The sequence below is a fragment of the Lytechinus pictus genome, chromosome 13 (assembly GCF_037042905.1).
Source record: "Lytechinus pictus isolate F3 Inbred chromosome 13, Lp3.0, whole genome shotgun sequence".
Classification (NCBI taxonomy): domain Eukaryota; kingdom Metazoa; phylum Echinodermata; class Echinoidea; order Temnopleuroida; family Toxopneustidae; genus Lytechinus; species Lytechinus pictus.
This window is the reverse complement of record NC_087257.1, coordinates 22,785,122-22,806,524: the sequence shown is the minus strand read 5'-3', so window position 1 is coordinate 22,806,524 and position 21,403 is coordinate 22,785,122. Positions and strand designations below refer to the sequence as shown.

At 35.5% G+C, this 21,403-nt stretch overlaps 1 protein-coding gene across 1 annotated transcript in view; it reads left to right on the top strand.

Moving 5' to 3' along the window:
* The window catches only part of LOC129274307 (protein 4.1-like), a 66,250-nt gene that overhangs the window by 8,788 nt on the left and 36,059 nt on the right, over positions 1-21,403 (top strand). Inside the window, exons 2-6 of the mRNA XM_064108271.1 lie at positions 13,169-13,273; positions 14,582-14,624; positions 15,095-15,173; positions 16,307-16,404; positions 18,444-18,564. Coding sequence (XP_063964341.1) covers positions 13,169-13,273; positions 14,582-14,624; positions 15,095-15,173; positions 16,307-16,404; positions 18,444-18,564 — 446 coding nt within the window. The remainder of the gene's footprint in view (positions 1-13,168; positions 13,274-14,581; positions 14,625-15,094; positions 15,174-16,306; positions 16,405-18,443; positions 18,565-21,403) is intronic.

The following is a 21,403-nucleotide window of genomic DNA, read 5'->3' as shown; positions in this document are numbered from 1 at the left end:
ACAATCCTACTGTAGAGAATAGATGGGTATTTCTGTATTTGTATAGTTCATTGGAGAAGGGATCTCAGCGCCTCTTTGAATTACAAAGCTACAGTATTGAAAATAAGTATACTGAACATCTCTGTGTCTTTGTAAAAGAAATGTACATAAAAAATATAAAGGTCGACAAATGATGTAATTGCTACTGCCTCTACCCAACTGTAGAAGTTTGACCAGAAAATGTGTAAGATTAAAGAACAATATTTTTCGGGTTGAAACAAGATAAACTTGCCTGACACATTACAGACATGAACCCCCCCCCCCAAAAAAAAAAAAATGACAAAAAGTCTATTTTCCAGATAACAGGCACAAGCAAATAAACTTATTTGGGATACATACATACAGTGTATGCTACATGTACATGTATGTGTTGTAGATTATACACTTTTGGGGGGGATAAAATTGTACACAAAAACTATTGTGATTCTTGGGACCTACATCATGTACATGTACCACAACTGTAGATCATGATGTGCATTTAATAATTCTAATTTTCTCCCCTTTAGAAACCTTTTCCCCAAATTGATTGATATTTTGATACTATAAAGAGCCATGATCATATTCATCGTTGAAGCCTCCTAAGGGGGTCCCAAGGTTTTTGTATTGTCATCAGATGTACTTTACAAGGATAGACCCTAGACTTTGGACCCTGAATTCATGCAACGAGGATGGGTCTGTGGCAGCGTAGGAAGACACCCTTGATATTCCTAGCCATTGTCGTTTTCTCTAGCCACCAGTCTACCCCTCTCTAAGTTCTTTTGAACACTGTTTATACAGGTTTATATTAGACCTATACTAATACTAGTTCATTGGTTTAGTTTTATTTGTGACCTTTCATATAGATTTTCTGTGTAAACAATCATAAGACCAAACATCTTGACATTTGTTGATAACATCAATGGTTGCTGTTGAAAATTTACCATCCATTCCATTACAATTCAACCAGAGTATTTGAATCTAGAGATTATAGAGTAATTAATCTTTTGGTTTACCGTACATGTAGCTGAAGAAAAGACATTACCATTATCTATAAAAGACTTCAATCTTTGAAAGTATACATGTACATGTATGTACTTGTATTACAAAGGTGTATTAAAGCTAAATGAACGTAGTTGCAGTAAAACACTGATTTCGTGACAAAGTCTGTAAAACCAAGGTAAAGTATTGATATATCATCGTGGATCTAGATCTGGTACAGTTGCATAAACTGAACTTTGTGAAATCATAATATCTAGCTAAAAAACTATCACACTGAAGATCGCCAACACAGATAGGCACACGTGGGACAGTGTATTATTATTGCTGGAATAAAGACCCGACGGAAGTGACCGAATCCGCGCTTATTTTGCTTATTTTTCAGCAATTACACAATTTCTTCCAGAATCCTTTGGCACATATTTTTTATTCATACAAACAGACACTTTGGTGATCATTATATTAAATTCTGTAAAAAGTCATTTTGAGATCGTTCCCACAACTGGAATTTATCTAGCTACATGTACAAGTGTGTACATGTATTTAAAAGGATTACAGGTATTTTTTGGTAATTCATTGGGGCTATGTATATTAAAGTAAAGCAGACTTGCTATATTGTAATCAATCAAGGCAAACAAATCTTGTAGCCAAGAAGCCAGAAAAAAAATTGCGTCCATTCTTCATTGGAATTCCTGAGGAATTACTCATTTCTTGTATTTACACGCACCTGGGCCAGCTGAATAGATCTAAATAAGTATAGGCCTACTGATAATCTGAGCTCAAATTTTTTTCCAGGGTATGCATTATGGTATAGGGGTGGCGCGACATTGCAACAATTGCTTACTTTCACCGTATAATACAATCAGAGAGAATCCATTCCTCTGAGCCATCACTTCTTTTGACAAGATGATAAATACAATTTGCCACTCTCCACCCAGGTGCTAAAAGTAGATCTGGAAGAATGGAAACAAAAGTGTACTATGCCTTGCATCTGGTTCCCAAGAAAAAGCATACTGCTGTAGTCTAATCAATAATGAAAATGGTGGTAATGCTTGCTGTTTGAAAGCTGGTAGAAATGAGTAATTTATGACTTTTTCTCCATAAGAAGAACGGCTGGATCCCTTATCCACTGTTGGATTATTAAAAAAAAAGTCCTAGAATTTTGAAAGATATCAACATAGAAAGAAGGGAAACAAAAGATGGAAAGATTTGATAAAGTGATATGCCTTTGTGCTTCTCAATATTGGTGATTCATTAACCAATGTAAATATTTACCGATAAAACTCCATTTTGGTCATTTGATCACAATCATACTGTAGGCCTACATGTATAGATTTGATGTTGTAAAACACAGATTGTCTCTTAATTTCTTTGGTGCAAATGAGTCAAATGCTGTAAAAAAACAAAAATGAAAACAAAAAATGCACAAAAAAAAATCTTGTTCAAACTGTAAATTGCCCATTACATTTCAGAAATCCCAGAGATGATAGAGTTTGTGACATCTACTCTGTAATGTTTTGAAGGAAGTTGTTGAATTTCATAGGGAAGTGTGAAAGGAAGTTGTTGAGGTTGGTCTCACTTGCAACCAGTTCATATTAAAGCAAATTATGTGTAATATAAGGTGATAACATGAAATGAAGGTAATAAACCATAAGAGAAGTGGCTTGTCAAGGGGCACATTGGTCTAAAGTCTCTTGACCCTCGGCCAAAGGCTCGTGGGTTCTAGCCACTCTTGATGTTTTAGGTCCGCAAACTATCTGTTCTGACTGTAACTTGGGTACGGCAATGTGTGACTTATTTTCAAATATACAAATGTATTTAGGTCTATACTAGTTGGGCAAAGACTTTGGGTTCAACTTCAAACCCAACTGTAGATGGTTGAAACTTGAAACAGTCTCTTACATTATGTGTCTGTAGGTCATTTTCTTGTTTTGTAGATATGTCTTTGTGTGGAACTATCCATCCTCTTTGGGTAATCTGTTGGAGACTGAATTATTTTGCTATAACATGCATTTTCCATTGAATCCAGCACGCATATGCTGTCTCTGTCTTTAATGGGTTAAATGAATGACCCAGGTGAAAGTGGATCATGGCCACTTTGGTAGGGGAAACCCCATTTTAATGTTAACCATCTGCTCCATCAGATCATTTATACTAGGAGGAGATAGAGATTGAAACCTGAAGGTTACTTTCATCAAGTTTGATACCCACTTCGTCTGAGGCAATGCTATGTGAAATGACCAAATAATCAAATGCAATTATCAAGGCTACAAATTCAAACAGGAGATTGGGTATACAGTATGTCTCTATTTATCCTGAAAAATAGTCAACTACTTTACAAGAAACAGGGGACAGAACTTCAAGGAATTATCCAAGATTAGATGTGACATTAACCTTCATTTACATTAAAGTCCACTCAGTTAATACATGTTCATTAAATTTATTCTTCTACAAAAAAAAAATCAATGTTACTTGCAAAAAGACAAGTTAATTTTCGTTTCGACAACATACATGTAACAAAGCTTAGATGAGACTTGACTAGAAGCCAAACAAGATGCCATATTTCTTCCTCCAGATAACCTCCATTACAAGGGGACCTACATTATTGATGCATACAACCAAAGGAACTACAAGGCACATCTCTTGTAACCTTTCCGAAACCTTCAAATTCTCCAAACCTTAGGAGTGTATTTTTAGTAGACACTTGAGGAAACCATCATCCAAAACACATTGAAACCGTGAATCTGACCTCCTGCTATATTTAGTAGTTCTCCTGCAGATCTTGAAGCGTCATAGGTCACTGTGTCACCCAAAGCTTCTGTTCTCAAAGTCAATATCATCTTCAGAATTCTTTTCAAGAGAGGGATGGACTCATGTGAAAGTTTCAAGAAGTGTTAAATCAAAACACATTAGGGCCGTCTGCACCAGCCCGAGGTTTCAAATTAGCACGCTATTTCTGATCCGGTAAATTATCCCGATCTGTACAATCTCGAGATTATTTGTAATGGAGACGCAATTATCGCGCTAGTTCGTAGGATTAATCTCGAGATTGCAATCCCAATTCAACTTGGGATTATTTGCAGAATAGCGTGCTATTTTACGAATTATCGTGCTAATTCACAGGTGCAGACACACTCAGGATTATTTATTTACGGCGTCAGACCATATTGCATCGATTCCTCGCTCGAGCAGGAATCGCTCTTCTTGCGATGGTGGAGACGGGGTTTCTTGAATCTCGAGATTAATTGCGAAGAGGGCCGATCGGGCTAAAATCTCGAGATTGAGCAAACTTGGGCTGGTGCAGCACCGCCTATTGTTATTTTAAGATTAACCTGTCTAATTTTAGCTGGTTACCCGAGGATCATGATCTTTCAAGATTTACAATAGATGCTTTCACACCTGTGCGATATTAAAGAAATGCCTGTAAATTGTGAGAATTTGCTTGGGCCTAAAAATACTCTATTATAGGCCCTAAAATGTTGCTTGGATTCATTCATGTCTGAACCAGACAAAGTATTTTGGACCTTCCTAAAATGTTATAAGAGTACACAGGCTAGGCAAGACTTGGCAGAAGGGGGGGGGGGGGGGGTGGGGGGAGAGGCGTGAACCCCCAAGATGTGCCATGGGTTAAAGGACCCTCTCCCCCAAAAAAGTGTAGTCTGACTGACCCTAGTAAAATCTACATTGTACTTTAATAGTGACCCGTCATGCATTGCTTTTAATTTTTTTACAAAATAGGTAAATAGGCCTTGTACAAACTGGCAGATGGCCTAGTAGAACATTGCCCTAGTATGAGTTTTGACCTGAGGATTTTCGTTAAGGGTATCAAAAACACCAATTAAAAAAAGGGGGTAGTTTTAAAAGACTGGTCAATGGTCAATCGCAGGGTCAAAAGTATTTAGGGTATTATTTTTTTCCAAAGCTTTTTTTTTAAAGACATGCCAAACGTGTTTTATATAGGGTATGCTTTTTCCCCGGGATCATATTCTGGCGACAAATTGTTTGGGGGTCAAAGCAAGAATGTATAAATAAAGCCTGCGAAAAAATTGTTTAGGGGGTTATTTTGAACACAGAGAAAAACTTGTTTAGGGGTTGTTTGGAAATAATTTGGTAACGCATGTGTACAGCAATACATTTGACTGGCCCCCCGGGTACTGTAGAGCCTAAATTGCAGCACGTACACTATTGTATATTGACAATTATAGGAATAATCCTGTTTACCAATTAAATTGAAATTGTAAAAGCAGATCATCTCAACATTTCAAGGAAACATAAGTTTTATCAAATTTTTGATATTTTGAGTGACCAGCACACAATGCTTTCCATCTTGTGAGGACAACGAGGATGCTACATGTAGCTCTATTGTTAAGTCCTTTTGGGTCTCACAGACAGTCTGCAAGGCCAGACAGGCACTTCAATTTTGGTCTATTTGAGTGAGATAGGATTCACATTGTTGTATTGAATATGAGTCACTGGTTGGATATGGGTTGTTTAAATATTTGTATTGGCTTGGGTTGGTGCTTATGTAGAACATGGTGGATATTCTAAACATGTAGGACTACATGAATATCTTATATGGATATCTCCATGCTGTATCACGTATTGAATAGGCCGCCTTCATACGTGTACTGCTTTAGGCAAAAGTTGTTTCAGCTACTTTTTCTGGTAATTCCATTACCGGTATCTACTGATACATTTAAACCATCTTGTATACATGTGCAACCCCCCACCCCCAATTCTTGTTTCACTTTATGAACTGCTCAAGCCATGGTAGTTTTGAGAGCATTACAAATTTTTGTTTGAAGAATATGTAGAAAACAGACCAAAATTATTTAATCAAGATTCTACAAAAAGGGGCCAGACATACTTTACACAATAAATGCCTTTTTTAGTTTAAGAAATCTTCATAAACGTGGATATAATCATAGTATTCAATATTTGCATTTGTCTTTGATAATTAATATTTACACAACGCCTCTGTTATTGAACAGGAAATAGTTTTGCATTGTAGATCAACATGTAGTTGTGATTATAATATTCATACAGGTGTTGCTTGTTTTGATCTCGTACTTTGATAAAGTTAAGTCAAAAGGAAATAATTTCACTGGTATTTTAATCTGACTAATGCAATGACCTGTGGAAAAACTGAAAAAAAACACCATATCAATCAACGGATATATCTAATTTTATACACTCATTTTCTCATTTTATACCTTTGGACCAAACATAGTCGAATGGAGCATTGGAATAATCCAGAGCAAGGGGCGAATTCACCCATATTTCACCACAAACTGCCCCTGAATATCCTCCATTTTTTTTTCTTTTGGGTGATTATTTTATTTTGATTCCCCCCTAATATGACTCAAAGTTTTAAAGAATTTTTGTACCATCTTTTGTGTAAGAAATTCAAATATCAAAACACAATTTTATTTTAGTAAGAACTCTTTTGTTTGGAGCTCAAGATATAAACTAAGCAATATGTCTTGAAATATGACTCAAATTTGCTCGACTGGGCATGTGCGGGCACTCATCTGGCATATACAGTAATGAACAACAATATTCTACAGACCACATTTGAAATTTTCATTCGCCGCAAACGATCGGAAAAGTGTTAAAATCTGGATTCAGGAAAGGTCAAATTCTTTCTTTTTTCACTAATTACAGGTTAATTGATATAATCTGGGCAAATATCTCGTCGTAATAGCGCTTGGTTATTGATGTTTTGTCATGCATTCAAATTTTAGTTTGTTTATTAATATGAAAGATGGAAAATTGATACAAATGGATATTCGTAAAATTTTACCCCTCTGCTTTCTTCACTGAAACTGGCGGCTTCGAAGGCGGACATCAAAAGGTCCTTATTGCCGTTCTTTCTTTTGTGCTTCTTTAGAAATGAACAGCTGCTTGAATAAATTTGTTGCCTGTTGGAACTCCAGTCATAGAATCTTCTTGGTATGACACATGCAAGTAAATGAAAATGCAGTGTTTTTTTATTTTTCAAATTTCATAAAACTCTAATGTGATTTTCACTTCAAGATGTTGCCATTGGGTCAACTTCCCATAATTCCTTGATGTTGAAAATTAGAAGAATTGTTCTCTGTGTGTACACAAAGAAGAATGTTTAGGAATGTGCACTTGGGGATTCTATTTTTAGAAGGGTATTAATTTGTGCCCTTCGGATATCCTCTAGATACTTGAGAGAACATTGTTATGAGGTGGACAGAAGGTGGTTTCAAAGCGCCTCGATCACAAGAATCCCCGTTAAATTACGAGAACATTTACATGCTAAAAAATACCAGATAATTATTCTCGCATTCAGACCGCCCCGAAACATACCCTTCGGGATAAATTCCTGAAGTTAGGAGCATGCGCAGTATGGTCTAATAAGCAGGCAAGGCGCGAGATTCAAAACCACTAGCCCAGCAGCCACCCACGGCGCCCGCGCCCAACGACACGCTGGGCTAAAAGTTCCCGTAAATTGCTTTCACATTGCCAAAATACCTGCGACCTTGGAAAAATCCCCGCGAAAGTTCTCGTAATTTCGCCAAGTACCTACTATTTAGCGGGTATTTTCTTTCGGGGAAATTACGCGTAGTTTGCTTTCACATTACCAAAATACCTGGTATTTTCTGATCGGGGTAAATTTCCCGATCAGAGAATACCTGGAACTGACGAACTTCGAGGCGGTCTGAAACCACCTAAAGTGCAATGGAAATATGAGATGAAAGCGAAGGGATTAAAGGCAGACTTTTCTTCAATATGATTCAGTTGGTAAACATTTCAGGGACCCCAAAACATATAGGCCTATTTGTTCATAGGGTAAACACAGTGTGATATTGTAAAATTTTCCAGTTGCTGGCAATATAGCCACTTCAGTCACCTACATGTACATGTGGTGAATTGTATATAATCCAGGTATGCAATCACTTGGCAGTTGAAATTAATTATTTATTCCACATTTTTCCATTTAATATACAACTGGGCACTACCATTTCCTGTGTGCAGAGATTTCTTGTGTATCAAAGCAGGAGGGGGGTTGGGGGCTTGTACCCCTGTTTCCCCCGTGGAGTTGCTGGCCATGAGTTTTTAGGCTATACCTAAAGCATGTATCCTACATGTACATGTACATATAGGAATGTAACATAGATATGGACAATAGTTGTTTACCTGAATATACTTGTTTACAAAGTGCATGTACCAGTCACTGCTTATTTTGAAACGCTGCAGGGAAAATGATTGACCTATTTACTTGATATAAAATGACACATTGATGTCGGCTTACAAGCTTCACTGAAGCCCATCAATGTGTGTGCATTTATGTACATAAAGAACCAGGGAACGTTGCAGAAAGAATGCAGTTGACCACAACTCAAACCCAACTTTATTTTCAGTCTATGAAAATGAAGATATGGTTCTTTGCATGTGATGATATGCTTTCTGCTTTGATTCCTAGAAAATGGTAGATGAAACACTAATTTTATTTTTTTAATGAAATGGCAGATGTGATCTTTTCCCTTTTTCATGTCAATTTTCAGTTATTTATTTTGTAGATAGATATTATGAAGTTTTCTAAAATGGAAAGCAGAAACAACAGTATCAAGTGTTTACATGTACATGTAAAATTTACAAATGTTATTGTAATGATTATTTATTTGACATTTGTCCTCCCTGATCTGCAATTTGCATGCAAAAGTAAGTCAGATTTCCAGAAAAACTTAGAGAATATATTGACACTGGGGTTTAAATTTCTCATCTTTATTTCATTATTTTTTTTAATTATTTTTTAAAATTCTTGTAAGAATGATACAGCATTATCATCTGTTTGACAATTTTATCTTTTGATTCTCTCCTGAAAATGTTAAGCCTCCATTACCATGGTAACTCTTCAAATCAGCCACTATAAAGGCCTTTAATCAGACAGTGAAAATTCCAGGAAATCATATCAATTCACACTTTATAAATGGACTTTGGAGATGGAACCATGCCTGCTTGTTTACACTCAAAAGTCCAAAATTTGATAATATGAAATTATTCACTTTTTATCAGGGTTGCGATGATATCAATTTAGTGCCTAGCCATTGACGTCATGACAAATTCTTGGATATGCTTTTGTGCAATTTGTAGATTTTATTGAAAGATCTTTGATCTTATTTTAGAATTCTTTGAATGGCCAATTTATTAAAATTCTAAGAACTGACAGTGTATATATGGACCTACAGTTCATTGTGGTTTTGATATTAAAATTTATCAATAACATGCATAAGTCCTATTTAAGGTGTGTTTGTAAATTATACATTCTTAAAATATTGTATTAATAGCAATTCTTAAGTGCATATTTTTTCATCCTCTCAAAGGTTTAATACAATTTAGCTAATTTAAGTTTTCAGCAAACATTATCAAAACTTCAATGATTAATGTTACAACTCGTATCCAATATAGCAACTCCTGTATGGATGTTATTAACTGAAAAATCCTGTCCTAAAGGTGAATTGCAACCAGTGCCTCCTCTCAAAATGTGGTCAGGGAAAGAGGATTAGCACATTTAATTAATAGGCCAGATAAAGCAATCAGTGATAGAGATAGGCTATGGCCATATGTTCTCACATGATCTGTCTGGGTAGTGACCCCTTCTCACTTAGAGAAAATGATGTATGATGAAATTTTAAAGAGAATTCTCATGTAAATATGTTCTTTTGTTCATTTTACTGAAAAATGTGCATAACAAATATGTTTTCCCACCAAATTGTAACCCATAGTAACTACATAGTTCTTATTTTAGTATGGAAAGGGGGGGGGGACAGGGAGGCAGGACTGCAGGGAGGGACGTACCTTCATGTCCCATTTCTTCGCTAAAATCTTATCATGAAATATAACTTTTGTTTCAGTCTTTGTACATATGTGTACATGTATGGGTCAATTCAGACAATTAAAGTTTAAAATGTTTCAAGTTAAACTTTAATACACAACACATAGAACAAATGTGTTTAGACAGTGGGGAACTATTTTTTTGTCTGAATGGGGGATAATAATCAGATTTGAATCAGGAAGTTTGTATTACAGGATATTAGGGATAGCATGATACCCTATTGGACTCTATTGTGTGAAAGTAATGTAATTCATTTCACAATTATTTGTATCTGATGCCAAATTTGACGACCCCCTTCCCTCGTTTTGTGTGAAATGGCATTCTTTTTGTGAAAGACTGTTTTCAAAATGCAGCCTATTTTCCCCACTCCTCTCTCTTTCTCTCTTTACCTCTACCGATCCCTCTGCTTCTTTACTTGTCACATGCATACACATGTACTTTATTAGATAGGAGCCAAGCTTTTCAAACATGCCCTTTTTTTTGGGGGGGGGGGGTGCAGTATCAAATCAGCATATTGGCAAATGCTCTGTGTTATTATGATGATGGTATGTCTGTAGTATACAATGAGATGCTTTTCTTAAAGGATATTTCCGTGTGGACTATCATAATGTGCCAATGAAATGTTCTCTTGATTTTAATAGAATTAATATGTTGTTTACAATGAAAAATCTCTTGCCAAATCAGTCACATTTCTTTTATGAAGCCAATCTTTTTTTTGTTGAAACCTTATTCTATTGAACCTTGAAATGATAAACATTAGCACTCATTGAGCCATGGTGCAATGTCAATTGTTGATAGTGTTTCTGGGGAGTGTTTCATTGAGCATCTTGTCAGTGATATTCACTTACAAATTTGCTCTTAACCAATCAGATGCAAGGATTTCAGTAGCTTATAACAGTTGTTAGTGAAACTTTGTTTCCTGAAATACTCCCCTGGTACATCTATCACAGATAAATAATGAGAGAACATTCAGAAGTCTGTCGACCATGGAATGAGCAAATAACATTCTTCAGTTTGCTCTCATACATTGTATGAATTTGAAAGACTTCAGTGATGCAAATGCTTTCGTTGTGGTTTCACATGTAAATGAGTTCAGCAAATTTGTTGAAACTTCTTTGATAGTGTAACAGGTAATAATGAATAAGAGTAAATAAATAATTGGAAGTGTATCTGGTACATTAATTTAAGATAAAGGCCGAGAGAACATTTAGAATTCTGTCCTTCATAACATTCATCATTTGATGTCATATGACATTCATCAACCTTACAGATTATTGTTGTGGTGTCACATGTAAATGAATCCAGCAATCTTATCTTGATAACCTTTAATAATGACATGTTTATCAACCTTTGAATGGCCATTTGTTTTGAAAAGCAGTACATACAAATCATTCAACTTGAGGGAGGGACATATATATCCAGCCCTTTAATAACTTTGGGAGCGGCTGTTTCAAGCTACATGTACATGTACATTTATGTGAAAACTATATAAGCATCATGTAGATGTAGGCCTACATGTACTTGGATCGTGATATGCATATTGGACATGTACACTGTACTTGATAGGCAAAATCAGCGTATGCATGAAATCTGTGGTTTATGCGCAAATATGGAGAAGTTACCATAGTAACAATTGGTCGACCAATCATAAGGTCATCGTGATGGACTTTTGTCAAATATAGTATCAAGAAGGGCTTAGACGCACATGTTCCATTGAAGTAACAACTAAGTAAACAAAAACATAGAGATTGAAAAAAAAATTGTAGTGAGAGTTGTTTGAGTGACAGAGAGCTACATGAACATGTAAAGCAAAAACACACCAGGGAAAAATTAAGTTGGGGGCTTGGGGCGATTTCCCTCCTGAAATACTGAAAAGAGCCATGCAAAACCCAAATTTATATGATTTATTTATCGCAATATTAAAGCTAAATAGGCAGTTCATTGTGTAAAGTAGCCCCCAAAATAATTTTTTTAAATGCCTGAGACAAATCTATATTTAAGTAGCAGGTGGTTTTATAATACTTTGATATTAGCTGTCTTTCCTCTCTCTTTAATATTTTTGAAGGGGGTTGACATTAATTAGCAGAATGTGCCCCTCCCCTGATCCACGAACTGGCACCTGAAGACTTGGTCCCTATGATATTTGCTATGCAATGTGTGTCTCACATTTGTAAACATATCCCTTTGCACAATCAAATATGACATTTAAGGATATTATATTAACACCCGAATCCGAAGAGGAAAATTCTTATTGGTTATGAAAACTTGTTCAGACCTCAAAATAAACTGATAATATATTTTTCTGCATGTAGGCCTACATCAGTTACATTTCTCCAATCAGAAAAAGTTCTTGCAGTTTACTTGTACATGTATTAGTGTGCAGCAAGAGTGTCACATTCCGATAGCACAGGAAACATTATTTATATTTTCCTGTTTAATAGTCACATCAATTGTTTGTCAATTTAATTGTATGTAATTAATTCTCATAATTTGCTTTAAATTGTAAATATTTCCATTTCTTTGGGTGACATCTAGATCTTACAAAAGTTTAAATCATTTTTAAAACTACATTGTACCAACAAACTTCTCCCTTTTTTGGGGGGGGGGGGAGATTACAAGTACTTGCTTTGACACATACAAAACTGCCTGATTTTTTTTCTGATACAGTGAAATTTCAATCAGAAAATTCCCAATATTTCCCTGGTTTGGCTAGTGTGAAAGCATCAAAACAGTGTTTAAAGAGCATTGATTTGGAAATGTTTTGATACATGCTTGAAATCAAGCACTGTGGGAATAAGAGGGATATGTCATGCTTGAAAATAAATCAACTTGCCTGGAGAAATATGAATTGACATGTAAAACACAATACATTGTGTAGTGTGCATGTCAAATGATTCTCAGAATGGGAGAAAAGAAAATATTTTGTATTTTGTTCATTTTGTTTGATAGTAATAAACATTCTACAAAATTTTGTGAGTTAAACAAACTCAGTAAATAATATTAATATTTAAATTCCTTTCATACCAGGTACATGTATTTTTATTATTGCATTTCAATATTGACATGTATTTAACTGAAAATTATTTTTGTTAAATCATGAAGGAGACACATCCATTATTTTTTTTGCCATTTTTCTTGTAGTTTGATAATCAATATTGGATGTAATAACATTTGAAATGAATAGGATTATTTTCAACTATTGGATAGAGGCTAAATTGGGCTATAATTCATGCAGTTGACTTTCTAATAAATATAAACCACATTTTCTTTTTTAATTATATTTTTCAGAAACATGCCAAAGCTAAAGAACTATACGAGCAAGTCTTCTACTCATTAGACGTCATCGAAAAGGATTACTTTGGCCTTAGGTACATGGACACACAACAAGTTCAGGTATGTTGTATAATTTTTTTTGTCAAAGATGAAGTTCAGATCTTGTCATTACCAGTATTGTGGTTGGGACATTTTTTCTTTCATAATGTGTTATTGTAACAAGAAATTTGTTAAAGAATTTCGATATATATTTCATCAAAAATTCTCGTGTAAACTTGTTTTATGTTGCTGAATGAATAATGGTAAGAATAAAATTAAGATATGGCAAAAGATTGGATCCAGACTTTGTGATACACTTTGGAACTGTCAAGTCAAGGTTTATACCCCTTTCATACTGTCCTCTTCATTTTTCACCGGCGAACTTCTCTGCCTTGCATTCCTCACTTCCCCGGCGAAGAAAAAAAAAATGTACCTTTCGCACTGACATTTCTTCTCCGGCGAAAGTCAACGGGCCATTGGCCTCATTCGGCATTTCCGCGGCACCACGATTATTTATTTCCTTTAATTGTGAAGATCTAACTTGTTAGTAAAGTTGTCAAGATGACGGCTAGATCTAGTAAACAGTGTCAGTATTCCCTTGATTTAGTCAGTGCTTGGCACGTGCAGAACAAACGAAAGAAAATTGTAAACATTACTTCTCACCTATTACAAAAAGGTATAAAAATTTTTATTACAACATATTTTGGAAGTATTACGAGAAAAACAAACTACATCACTTTGTTTTTATATTTTAGCGCATTTTATACATGTAAAAAGTGCTTTTTAATCAATATTGTTAGTAAAAAAAATTATGTTCGAGGGTATCTACTTGGCCATAGCATTCAGCTGAGCTTGAACCTATAGCGCACGGAATCTCGGTATAGGGTACTTCGGGAGAGAAAAAAATTGACCTCTGACGTCATTAAAGAGGAGAAGTTCTCCGGTTTGCTTTCATACTGGCCTTTTCACCGGCAAACTTCGCCGGTGAAACAGTTTCGCCGGCGAAGTTCTCCACCTCTAGAGGTGGAGAAGTTCGCCGGTGAAGTTCTCCTGTGTACCTTTCATACTGGACACTTTCCCCTTCGCTGGCGAACTTCGTCGGTGAAAAGCGCAATATGAAAGGGGTATAAGATGCAGTTGTCAAGACCTGTAAAAAAATGAACATGATCTCATTTGCAATGCCCTTGCCTGTAACCTAATAGGTAGATCAGCTGACAATATTCTCACCTTTTGAGGTCAAAGGTCAAGTCAAGGTCAGGTCTCAGAGGGTAACAGGAAGCTGTCAAGTTCAGTTGTAGAGAACTGTGGTTGGCGTGCATCATGGGATATGTGCTTCTGGTCGGCCTGTCGTTTGATTATTCTTTCTTTTTTTTTTGCATTGTTTTATAGCACTGGTTGGACCCAACAAAAACAATAAAGAAACAAGTCAAAAGTGAGTATTACATGTAATTTACAAGTTATTAATGTTCCTTTGTTTTTTACTTCATAATTTTTTATAAGAACTGAGCTGGATGAGCAAGGGTTGATGTAAAATAAGGCAGGACAATTAATACCAAAGAAGCAATGATAATTTTGATAGCAATGAAAATTGAATTGAAATGTTAAAACATCTGTTTCATACGTTTAACTTTCATTTTATAATATTCTATCATCAATCATTGTTTATGTCCTTTTCTTCTCTTTATTTCTCTTATTCCAGTCATTGCCTTTTAAATATGAATTGTGTTTTGAAATTAATCTGTTGGTTTGCTGATTTTATATAGATTACTAAACTGCAGCTAATTTGTGTTTGAAAATGAATATGTTTGATGTATTCTGTAACTTGGTTAACTTTGGTTTCTTTTTTTACCATGTCAAAATGACAAAACTACAAAATTGATGTTTTCTTGGTTTTTTGTGCAGTTGGGCCACCCTACACAATCAGATTCCAAGTTAAATTTTACTCTTCGGAACCAAACAACCTCCGCGAGGAATTCACAAGGTAAGTTTATTGTTGTCATCTCGTTCCAGATAAATTAATCAAGAATTTACTTCATTACATACATAGTTAACAATTTCGTCCTAGATGTTGTTTTCAAACCTTGCTGCACCCTAATTTATTAATACCTATATATCTATTAATCTCATCGTGTATCTTACAATATTACAAATTGTATTTTGTAAACATATTGTAACATAGTTTTGTCCACAATTCATCACAAATGTCAATTTGTATTTTTTGTCTCCCCCTCAATGCATCGCAAATACCAGTTTGCATCATTACTTTCAAGAGAAATGTATTGCTTCAAGACTGTGCAACAGAATATGTGTCTATGGTATAATGTTCAATGAATTATGATTCTTTGAGCAGACTTTGAACAGGCTTTATGATGCACTCCTGTGCTACAATCAGGAGCATATATGAGAAAATATTCGGAAAAAAACACATGAATCGAAACCAAATGTCACTGCTCTTGTATTTCCATCTGAAATATTATGGTTCTACTGTGGCCTATATCACGTGGGTCAAAGGTCATTAGCTACAAAGGCAGGTTGTTTTTATCGGAACATTATTTATGATCAGTGTCTCAGAATTTTTTTTATCCAACCCACACATTGCCAGACACAGAAACATAACACATGTTTTATTGCATTTTGTAAAAAGCAGTTCAATGAAAGATACAAAGATTCTCAAAACTAACTGGAGCACATTACGTAGGTGTAAATATTTGTATAAATCATTCAAGCACCTCTGTTAAGAGTTATAACAAATATTTTGTAACATTTTTAAAAATCCCTTTGGTTTTACCTAGAAATCCCCCAATCAAATGCTTCTTTTGTATTTTCTATCAGATATGTTTTACGTACTATTTGCTTGCTATTGGTGGCTAATGATTAATTAATTAACACTGTTAAAGATTTATATTTGATACTTCATACACCATTGATCTATTTTTCTGTGTACATGTTCTCCTTATGAAATAGATTGTTTTTTACATTAAATTTATCTGTATGTATTTGAAATAGTATTAGTAGTTTGGATAGTTTTATTTATTGTTCACCAAGATAATCTTTTCTTTACAAGATATAATTTTTCCTTTGTACATTCCTGTTTTTATTTTTTTTCCATTCCAGGTACTTATTCTTCTTACAATTGAAAGAGGACATTAGAACAGGGAGGCTTGAAGTTCCATATGAGACCGCTGTAGAACTATGCTCTCTCGCTTTGCAATGTAAGTGCCATCTTTAATATTTGCAATGTCTTAAATCTTCAATTTGATTCTGTATTAATTAAGCTTTTCCTATTATATCAGGTCACCTTCATGGGATTATATTGGAAAGTGATTGAAACTAATTTCCTCCCTCCCCACAAACCAGAAAACAAAAGTTTATCGCTATTTTGCTCAAGTTATATGTAAGAACAGATTATACATAATCAATATTGCACCCAGCAGACCATGAATCAAAAGGGAAAATATAACAAAATTCACTATTTAGGCAAATATTTCATTTATTTGGATAAGAAAAAGTGTTGCATACACATATGTTTTCATATTTGTTTACATAGACATACTTATACATGCTGTATAAGCTGTTGATTCACAATATCTTGATCTGAATTCAATTAACATGTATGCTATTCATAACTTTACATTTTCAGAGAAATTTGAAATGAGAATGTATCAAGTTTATCCAGGTTCCGCTCAAAATAGACAGACTGAATGACATCATATACCCCTTTCATAAACCCAATTATGCGGCTAATAGCAACATAATTTGGTCGTAAAATCGGAGGAGGACCAGAGTAATCCGCATTATTTTGATGCTGCAATTATCCGCATAATAGCGGCATCGGGATCAGCTTTTGACTTTATGAACGCATTTCAAAGAAATGCGGATAATTGCCATGGTGCGGTCACAAGGTCAACCTTTTCCAACACAACCGCATCGGAGGGGGTGTGTGCGGTTGCCATGACGATTATCCGCCTTTTTCAGGACGGGCGCTCGTAAAAATAGTGCGGATTATTTTCGGAGTTTGTGAACGCAATTTTTATTGAATTATCCGCATTACTCTTAGGCGGCTAATTGGAGGATGGGTTTATGAAAGGGGTGATAGTCACTGTCATATGTACCTGTATGACCTTGTCCCAATTGAAGTAGCTACATGGTATTATTCTCTTGAAAGTATTGATTTGTTTGCTTGTGAGCGATTGGTAGGAGTCTGTAGTCCCATACATGGTCTAATATAGGATCAGTGTATGAGCCTTGGCATGATGAATCATCAAAAACATCTCTAGAACAGTAGCAAATATCCACCAATTATTTCTGATTTAGGAATGATCTCCTCTTAATATAGCACTGTTTGTATTGATATGGATATGATTCTTATATTTCTTTTCCTTTCTACATTTTAATATTTCTCTGTGTATGGATGTACACAAAATGTGATATGGTTCTTAATTTTTGATTGAGAGGTGTCGATCCAATGTCTTTGGGCAAGGCATTTTTTGCATTTGATGCTCTCTGCCTAGGTGTAGAGTAGCTGACAATTGCTTGGGGTACTGGAATTGTATTACAATTGAAAGGCTCATACTAGAAGGATGTGGTAATATAAATGAGACCGCCTTTGGTAAAGTGTATATTGATCGTGGGAATGATGATGATGATGGGGAAGATGATGATGATGATGATGATGATGATGATGATGATGGTGATGATGATGATGGTGATGATGATGATGGTGATGATGATGATGATGATGATGATGATGATGATGATGATAGTGGTGATGATGATGATGATGATTATAAAGATGATAATGATGTTGATCATGATGATGTTAATGATGGTGTTGTTGATGATGGTGATGATGGTGGTGATGATGATGATGATGATGATGATGATGGTGATGATGATGGTGATGATGATGATGATGATGATGATGATGATGATGATGATGATGATGATGATGATGATGATGATGAGGATGATGATGATAGTGGTGATGATGATGATTATAAAGATGATAATGATGTTGATCATGATGATGTTAATGATGGTGTTGTTGATGATGGTGATGATGGTGGTGATGATGATGATGGTACTGTTGATGATGATAATGATAAATTTTAATGATTATAATGGTTATGATGATTATAAAGATTGTACGAGTTGTGATTTTTATTTATTTATTTATTTATTCATTTTTACAATTAGAATTCCCATTTTGATTATGATTATGATCATCATAATAATTTTATCATTCTATCAGCCGAATTAGGAGATTACGAGGAGGAGGAGCATGGTCCAGAGCTGGTCTCAGAATTTCATTTTGTACCCAATCAGACGGAAGATATGGAACTGGACATCACAGAACATTTCAAACAATTGAAGTAAGTTCTATTCTATGTTCTCCTTAAGCCTGTACACTTGTTAAAGGGGTAAACTGCCATTTGGTCTGCACCAATTTTGGTTTCTCTGTATTCGGTCTCATCCCACAAGGTCTAATCCTATTACACATGGTTTGATTACCATTTAGCCCATGTACCATTTTATCTTATTTCCAGTTGGGCTACACCCATTTAGTCTAGTATCCACTTGGTCTAACACCACTAAGTCTACCTGTATTTGATTAGATGAACTGTTTATGAACAACATTTTCATTTCATGATAAGTAGAGGAAGTGGAAATTGGACCATCTAGGAATATGACTGAATGACAAATAGACCAAGTGAGTATTAGGCTAAGTGATGGTTGGACCACACAGTTCTCAGACCACATTGATATTAGACCAAGTGGGTTTGGCCGTGATGGTGTTTGACAATCTGAGAATTGAACTATCTGCTAGTAGACCATGTGGGTTTAGCCGTGATGTTGTTTGGCAATCTGAGAATTGGACCAACTGATAGTATACCATGTGGGTTTAGCCATGATGATGTAAGATGATCTGCTAGTAGACCAGGTGCTCAATTCATAAAACTTGTTACAATAACACATTTGCAATAACAGTTATAAATTACTGAAATCCTTCAATCTGATTGGCTGATGGTAATTTGTGATAGAAATTGTGCATTTGTTATTATAACAAGTCTTTATAAGACAGGTGGGTTTGGCCATGATGGTTTTAGATGATCTGAGAATTAGACCAACTGCTAGTAGACCACATGGATACAAACTGATCCAGAGGCTACTTACTTGAGGGTCAGAAACTATTTGTTTTTCTGATCTTTGACTATTTTACTTGAGAAGTGATCTCTATAATATTCCTCTCTTTTTTTGTGGGCGAGGGAAGGGAAAAATTACATAGGGGCTCGGTGCAATTTCACCCCAGAAATGCTCAAAAGGGCCCTGGAAAATCCGCTTTTACTGCAATGTTAAAGCTTATCCAATGTTGAAGATTTTATAGACAGAAGACTGTGAAAAGGGTGATTCCATGACTGGTAGAGAAAGATTAAATCCAAAGGAAAAGAAATATGAAATAAACTGTAGCATCATATGAAATAACTGGGTCAAGATGCGCAACAGACTAATGAGAGCTATAAAGAATTTAACCTGAACATCTAATAATGTCTTTTATAGGAAATTGGAACATATTAAGGAATTGGCATTGAAAAGAGTAGGTGAAGTGTATTAGAAGCAAATTGGGTAAATTGAAAGAAGTGTGCCACAGGACAAGAAATATGATCCGGACAGTGAATGGCGTCCTTGTAATATAACTGGTTGGACAAAAAAGAAAAAAAAAAGGATTCACAAGACTTGTTTAAAATTACACTGATTGCATTTGTGTGTTGCAATGATAATGCATAATGGCTGGTTCCAAGTTGTAATCCCTTTCTTAAAACAAATACAATGAAAAGTCATTTTATCAAACGACGCACACTTCCTAAAGCATTAGGAAACTCACAGGGTTTGTTACCAGAAATAATTATTTGGTATCCTAAATCTGTTTAATTCCCGCTCAGATATCAAACAGAGACGTAATTGTCTTGTCTATCACTGCACGCTAAAAATAAGTTATCAAAGATTATTTGTCTCTCTCTATGAAATATTGATGTGTGACTAAGGGAGGCTGTGCATGAAAATTAATCCCAATGAGCTTGTGTGAAGTGATTTTTTTAGCAGATTAGACTCAATGCCAGGCTTCAAAATGTTATATTTTATTGTCTCCAGTTTTCACCACTTCTATTCATTTTCTTGGTAATTTGTACCAGCTAATTATACTTGCCGCACAAATCATCCAATCTCCCTTCTGTTTCTCTAATTAATGTATTTTAGCTCACTTTCTTGGGCACTCTTTGCAAAAGCTATATATTTTTTTCTGGTTGAGATAGGCTTTTCGCTGGAATGAAAGCAGTTTCAATGTAGATTTGGGGATGGCCTCTAAAAGCCGGCCCCCTGAGGCTGTTCATCTTTGTCCTTGATCTTTAATAGTCAAAGTCTCATGTAAGAAGTCTATAGGGCATATATTGATCCAAGTTGACATTGGAAGGGATGGACTTGGGCACCTCCTGGTATCTCCTGGATATATGTACAGCCACTCTCTGTCTGATCTAGGCCCTAGTTACACAACCCTTAGCAATCAATTGTAGATTGGCAGTGACCAATCAGGATATGCAAATGACTGACCAGTAACTAACTAATGAGCATTCTTTTTCCAATTCGGTGGATTCACGATATGGTGCGCCATCTTTTGGTTGCAGCGAACAGGCAAAATTTCTAACTTCGGGGTCGACATCGCGCTCAGGTGGCGCAGAGTGCATTGTTAGTGTACTGTACTGTGACTTTGATGTCAATGAATATGGTAAGAAATAACAAAAAAACAGTCTAACTTTCGCAAAGAAATATGCGGGCAAATGCTCTCACACCTGAAACCTAGTAAATAGCATATCCGGTCGAGCCGCACTTTAGTTCTAGCTCGCGCTACAGATGTCGACTTTTCCCATGAGGCATTGCGAATTTCGGCCTGTCCGCTGCAACCGACATGGCGTACCGTATTGTGAATCCACTGAATTGTGATTGATACCACCCTTGTCTCGTGAGACCTTGTTCACTTGCTCCTTTCTCTGTCTCTCTCTTTCTTACTTCACTTGTGTCTGCATCTTCTTACATGTGGACGTATAATTCTTGAAATACCATTAGCATTCCTCTGACTTGTATGATATTATGATGATGTTTAATGGCATTATTCAAGAGCAAACCCTTTGTATTTATAACACAAAACAGAAGGCAGCA